We start from the raw sequence: 6921 nt of genomic DNA, 5'->3' as shown, positions 1-6921 counted from the left end.
TACTATTTGGTCGTCATTTCTTTTAGGGACGGTCATATTATTGCCTTAATTTAAAAATTTGATCACTAATAGGGACGAGTACTCCATGAGCGTCCCAAATAACCCTCTTTAGGGACGGTTTTGAAAAAACAGACTGTCCCTAGAAACTACTTATTTTGTAGTGTGACATTTGTAACTTTTCTAAACTACCCTCACATCCATCTTGAGTTAGACAAGAGTAGTTTGCTTTTTCACAATTTACATATTTAGTTTTTTACTTGTTGACACATCTACATCATTTTCATGTTCGTTTAACTCGGTTCAGGATCGTTTCATCGATTTCAGATTCGTTAAATCATTTCTCAAAAAACGAATGTTTCCAATCATTTTCCAAAATGGGTTCATCCAAGTGTCTTCGGAATTTTGGTTGGTGGAAAATCGACCTCCCAAAACATTTTTCAGGTTCGTCAACCCTGGCTCAAGATTGTTACACCACTTTCGAGCTCGATTCAACCGTTACCACGCTTTGAAAATCATCATGTTATTTATCCTCCCAACAAAGGAGATCGTAGTTCAAAGATAAATATAACTTTTTAATCGGTGAGATAACTACAATCTCGTACTTAACACGATGGAATCCGCTTTTTAGTGTATTTTCAGGGGTTCTGTATAAAAATCCCCAAGTCAAATGGCAAATACACCACATTCTAAGTGAGTCAGATTGAAAAGGATAGTCTGAAATCTGACTCAAGCTTTGTATTCATACAGTCTTTTTAGCTTCAAATGTTAGCCCTCCCCCATGTCTTCTAATTTGAGCTCGAGTCTACGAACTCAAAACAAAAAACGTTATTCTCATCGCAATTAGCATTCACCTGCATTTAAAATCAGAAACAAAATCAACCAGAAAACGTTATTTTCATTAGATCTTCTTCCACCAGATAGATTCATCAATACCCTAAAACTCCAACTTTCCATTGTCAAACTTCAAAAAAATCCAAACTTTCATTGCTTTCAATGTCCTAATCTCCTTATTTTTGAGGGTTTTAGGGTTTTCTATGTTGAAACTTTAAACCCTTTGCTCACATTTGGATTTTGATTTTAAACCCTTACTCACATTTGGGGGTTTAGTGTTTTGAAGTGGAGATTTGGAGTTTGCACATAAACTGTTTGATTAAATTCACAACTGAAGAAGATGATTGTGATGTAGTCAGATGAAATGGGTAGCTTCGAAAAGATTGGATGTATGCAATATTATGGTGGTAAGGTTTTCAAAACTCTCATCACTCTATTGTTTCTTTTCTTCAAACACTTGTACATTCAAACCTAAGCTCAGATTTTTCACTAGTAGGAAGAATTTGAATAGTAATAATATGAAATCTTCGAATTTTAGCTCAGTTTGTAATCAAAATGGGGTTGCGAAAGAAACCCAATTAGCAAATCAGTTGGAAACAAGAAAAAGACCGTCGCCTTCTTTGGAATGTGTTTTGAGAATTCGTAAGACGCTTTTTGAGTATGAGCATTGGTCTTATTTGTTAGAGATTGAATTGCATAATATGGATGTAAAGTTGAATGCATATATTGTTAATCAGGTTTTAACAAGTTTATCTGATTCTGAAATGGGTTTTAGTTTTTATACCTGGGCTGAGTGTCAATCTGGTTACGAGCATGACTACTTTACGAACAGGACGATGGCTTCTTTGTTACTTAAAGATTCCAAGTTTGATATGTTAGCAAAGTTTTTGCAGAGAAGAAAAGATAATGTGTTTTCAGTGCGCAGAAACATGTACCGGGGACTTATATCAGCTTACGTTAAAGCTGGTATAATTGATCAGGCAATCAATGTTTTTGAAGAGATGATTGACTCGGATTGCCGGGTTTTTAGTGTAGATTATAACAGATTTATTGGAGTTTTAGTTAAAGATTTAAGATTTGATTTAGCGGAGCATTACTATAGTTACATGTTGAAACTAGGATTTTCACTGACTTCCTTTACGTATTCAAGATTCATCTCTTTTCTCTGTAAGGTGAAGAATTTCAGTTTCATTGAGAGACTTTTAGAAGACATGGATAGATATGGGGCTATACCTGACATGTGGAGTTACAATATATATGTAAACCTCTTGTGCAAGGAGAACGAATTAGACAAAGCTCTGGAAGTAATGCAGACGATGTTACAGAAGGGAAGTGACCCTGATGTTGTCACTTACACGACAGTGCTAAAAGGGTTGTGTAGTGATGGGCGCTATGAATTGGCAGTTAAGCTTTGGCGTGAAATGATTGGTAGAGGATTGCTTCCGGATGGGATAACATGTGGGGTGCTGGTTTTTGGTTTGTGTAAACGTGGAGAGGTTGATTTGGCTTATGATCTTACTGTAGACTCAATGAAGGGAAAAACCCCATTGAGTGTTTCAGTGTATAACACCCTTATTCATGGATATTGTCAGAAAGGTGAGGTTAAAAAAGCACAAGCAATTGAGGAATTCATGAGGAAGAACGGGTGTGCACCGGATATGGTTACTTACAACATAGAATTGAATTACTGCTGTAATAACGGAATGTTAGAAGAGGCGGCGAAATTGCTAAAGAAGATGGAAAGAAGTCAGACGAAACCCGATACATACAGCTACAACCAATTCCTTAAGGCTCTCTGCAAAGCTAACCGTACGGACAGTGCATATAATTTGTTGGTGAAAACGATGGAGAAGAGAGGTTTATGTGATACAGTATCTTACAATACTATGATTAGGGCGTATTGTTGGGCCCGCGAAACCCAAAAGGCGTACAGGATGTTCGAAGAGATGAGTGGAAAAGGGTTTGAACCAGATGTTGTAACGTTTACGATTCTCATAAATGCCTTCTTCAAAAAGGGTCGTGCTGATTTAGCAGAGGATCTTCTTGATCGAATGTCACAAAAGGGATTATTTCCTGACCGAGTTTTGTATACTACAATGATTGATCACCTGTGCAAGAGCGGGAGAGTTGATCAAGCTCAAAACTTTTTCCGCGACATGGAAAGACTTCGAATCACTCCGGATGTAATTTGTTACAATGCCCTTATAAATGGGCTCTTCAAAGCATTTAGGGTTGCTGAAGGCATGCAATTTTACGAAGATATGCAACGTAATGGGTGCCATCCTGACGAAGTGACCTATAAATTGATAATTGGGGGGCTCATAAGGGAAAAGAAGCTTACAATAGCTTGTAAAGTGTGGGACCAGATGATGGAGAACGGATTTACTCTTGATGCTGCACTTTCCAAGACCCTAACCAATGCCATCCAGTCAAAGGATGCTTCAGTCATGAATATGTTGACAGGTACTACCTTCAAGTATTATACTTCCTGCTGAACTAAAAGCATTTTGCTTTATCAGGAGTCTGGTAATTTTGATAACAACAGTTAAACCCAGCATGAGAAAGCTGCTATCTTTACTAACAGAAATGATTCTTTGATCAATTTCTTCTTTCAGGTACAAATCTATTGTAACTATGAGCTGATTGCGTCTTTTAATGCGCTGTTCAAAAGCATGTACGGAAGTCGGAGACTCTAACAACCAGATGAAACCATCTGGAGGTGTGAGTGAAGCCAGTCTTCATTTGGGGCCTTTGCAGGCTTGCAGCTCTTCATTGCAAGACAGAAGATAAACAAGGACATCCAGGTACGACATTTACATTTCACAGAACGATCCAATGAACTTTGATGTATCTGATGGTATAACCATGGTAGATAGAAGAATTATTGGCACTTTCTCTGACACATTTACTGCAACCTTGTAAAGGTTAGATCACCTTAGAGTGAAGTGACTATGAATCTAGTATACCCTAATCTATATTACTTCAGACACATTCTTGGGTAGCTATGTTACGAGGGATAAATATAGAGCTCTTCTTGTAATTAAGCTGACGACTGACACGTCAAACAGATAAAGGGTCATAGACACATTCCCCTAGTGTCCTGTGTGTTTCCAATTCCATATTATCCAGCCTTGTGCAGACTGACATCCCTCGATTTTATCTGTCCGAAAGATCTCAGTAGACTCTCATTTTAAAATCTTCTGTTTGTTGCTCGTATATGAATCTGTAAGGAGTTTGTCATATAATTCAACATAATACTATTTTTCATGAATTTGCAGGTGTATGTATGATATGGGCAATTTTCGAATAGGAAACCAAAGGTCATCTATATCGCCATGCTCCCCTTCCCTGCATGAATAATCTGTATACATACCATTCTTTCTAGTGTTTTCTTCTCATTTGATGATTATTTCCATACATCCATGTATTGTTTACCTTTTAGATCAGTATTGTAAACCTAGTCTAATCATACAGATTGGGCTCTGTGAAAATGTACAACTACTGATTTTCGAATTTCAATAGAGGCCTTCCAATTTTGAGGAACTTTTCATGAATCTTTGGTCCTGCACTTTCAGACGATACTTGACCACTATGTGACATATTTTTGTTATCCGCAGTTAAACATTGCAATATTTGGTTTGTGTAACAGTCATTTCTCTGGAGTCCGGAGTTCTGGGCACTCTTATTGCTACTGTTGAATCTCATGATTCTGTTAGTACTATGTTCACCCACCTGACTTGAGAGCAGTATCCGGACCGGACCGGTAGTCACTGCAGTGTCTTGTTCATTATTTGATATCTGTACCTTCGAATTTAAATTTACTGTCTTCAACTATGTCCAGTATCAGTAACTTTTGTACTGGTGATTGTTGCTGCATTTTTTTTTACCCTACTCTGATTCATCAGTCTGCATTTGGGCTTCAATTATGGGCCCACGTTTAGTGTTTTCCTTTTTCAGAACGATTTTTTTGGGACCATGGTTTTATTCTGGGTAAAGGCATTAGAAGTAATTTTAGATCACCTCATATCTAGTTATTTATTTAATACCTAATCTACCCTTTAATTAATTTTAGGTTATGATTAGTGAATGATTTAGTTAAAAACAATTAGTGAGATTAAATTAAAAGATGAGTTTATTATTAGTTGAGTAAAATTATTGAGAGAGTAGAGTTAGAGAAGATGAAGGAGAAAAACATGGAAAATAATTTTTTTTTCTAATTCACTAAGTTTGAGTATTCAAATGATGAAAACTCATCTGATTCTTCATCTCCATCCTCTCCTAGAATATTTGTTAATCTTCAAAATGATTCGGATTTGAACTGGATTTTGAACAGTTCAGTTACTTTATATGAAGAACAAGTAACCGAACTCATATGAAGCTGTAGTTCGGTTTCCCCGTGAGATGAACAAGTAACCGAACTCATCTGAAAATGTAGTTCGGTTACTTGTTCCAAACACGCAGGTTACCGAACTCTCAAATAATAGAATTTCTAGGAGTTACAACGTTATGTTCGGTTGGTTCGCAAACTGCATGCACTTTTGATCTAACCGAACTTTACGTAATATAAGAGTATGTAAGTTTACGAAGTTCGGTTCTTTCGCAAACTTGAACCTAACAGCTAACCAACCGAACTCTGCGATAAAATTGTGAAGTTACCGAACTTAATAAACAAAAAAAAAATGTGAAGTTACAGCGTCTATTGGCTAAGTTCGGTTACTTTGTAGTTTTAAAGTTTTTGCGAACAAACCGAACTCTATTGGCTAAGTTCGGTTATTTTGGAACTCAACATAGTGGCCACAACAACACAATTCGGTTAGACTGGATTTTTTTTTTCGGTTCTAAGGGTGGAGTTCGGTTACTTCGTAGTTTTAAATTTTTTTGCGAAACAACCGAACAGAGAGTTCGGTGACTTAGTTTTAAATCCAATAGAACCGAACTGTTCTTCGTGTTCTTCATTTTCAAGAAGTTCGGTTAGTAAACTAGGGTTTCTTGGAAAATCGGCCTAACCGAACATGGCTCTGTAACTCCTATTAAAACCCTATTTTGATGATTTCTATTCGATTGAAGCAATCAAAATCAAATTAAAGTGAAGGGTTAGTTGGAAAATACCTCCGGAGTGGTCCCATGGCAGAATCAGGTTGCGGCTGACGTCTTTTATACTCGATAAAATTATTATGTAACCGAACTTAATTGTGATTGCATTGATGTTGTTACATTTCTTAAATAGGCGGTGGCGGTGATGGTGGGAGGAGGTGGCGGTGGTAATCGGTGGTTGGAGGTGGCGGTAATCGGAGGTGGTGGTGGTGGTAATCGGCGGTGGTGGTGGTGGTGGTGGTAATCGATGGTTGGTGGTGGTGGGCGGTGGTAATCGGCGGTGGTGGTGGGAGGAGGTGGTGGTTATAGATATAGGTGGTTATTAGGTTGGTTTTAAATTAAATTAGGTTAAGAGTAGGTTAGTCATTTCAACGTTTTAGGACACCCCTTATCACTATAGGGAAGGTGTCCTAATAAAACCATGGTCCCCTCAAAAAAACCATGGTCCCTAAAAAATCATTTCTTTTTTACCACTAGCCAACTACTGGGCTGGATGGAATTCAAATTTGAATGGGAGATCATGCATGCCAAAACTTCTCAATCCAAAAGAAAGTATCTCAAGTTATTGTTTTTGTTTGTATCAAGTTTTTCTAACAAATACAAGACTTCCACGTAGAATGCATGTACGATTATTACATGCCACGAATACAATTTGTTTCAGTCTCGACTACTATTGAATCTCATGATTCTGCAAGTCTTCCTAATCCTTTCAACCAGGATTCACATACTACCCGAAATCCGTATTCTCTGCATTGTCTTTAACATAAATGCAAGAAGTTGAGTAATAAAGATAGAAATATTAAGAGGGTCAAAGTCTTGATCTTGAAAATCCTCAAAGTTCTTCGTAGTAGTGATGGTTAATGGGCACCTTTTTTACCACAATGCAACTACTTGTCCCTCCAGAATTCATTCATTACAAAAAAGGATAGTGCAGGAGGAGATGTACCATGCAACTTTTTCAACGAGCTGCAAGTTAGAATTTCTCAATCTGAACAG

At 37.4% G+C, this 6921-nt stretch overlaps 1 protein-coding gene across 1 annotated transcript; it reads left to right on the top strand.

Annotated features, from left to right (window-relative positions):
* The first annotated feature begins 803 nt into the window (after nt 1-803).
* Nucleotides 804-4376, top strand: LOC113339867 (pentatricopeptide repeat-containing protein At1g13040, mitochondrial-like). The gene is made up of 3 exons (XM_026585089.1): nt 804-3294; nt 3447-3635; nt 4110-4376. Exons 1-2 carry the CDS (start codon nt 1191-1193, stop codon nt 3461-3463), a joined length of 2121 nt encoding a protein of 706 aa, XP_026440874.1. The 5' UTR covers nt 804-1190; the 3' UTR covers nt 3464-3635; nt 4110-4376.
* The last annotated feature ends 2545 nt before the right edge of the window (nt 4377-6921 follow it).

Source organism: Papaver somniferum, unplaced genomic scaffold (genome assembly GCF_003573695.1).
Source record: "Papaver somniferum cultivar HN1 unplaced genomic scaffold, ASM357369v1 unplaced-scaffold_21, whole genome shotgun sequence".
Lineage (NCBI taxonomy): Eukaryota > Viridiplantae > Streptophyta > Magnoliopsida > Ranunculales > Papaveraceae > Papaver > Papaver somniferum.
This window is presented reverse-complemented; position numbering and strand designations above follow the sequence as displayed.

Excerpts from the sequence above, each read along its gene's own strand:
- LOC113339867 (XM_026585089.1), top strand. The coding sequence starts at position 1,191 with ATGAAATGGGTAGCTTCGAAAAGATTGGATGTATGCAATATTATGGTG.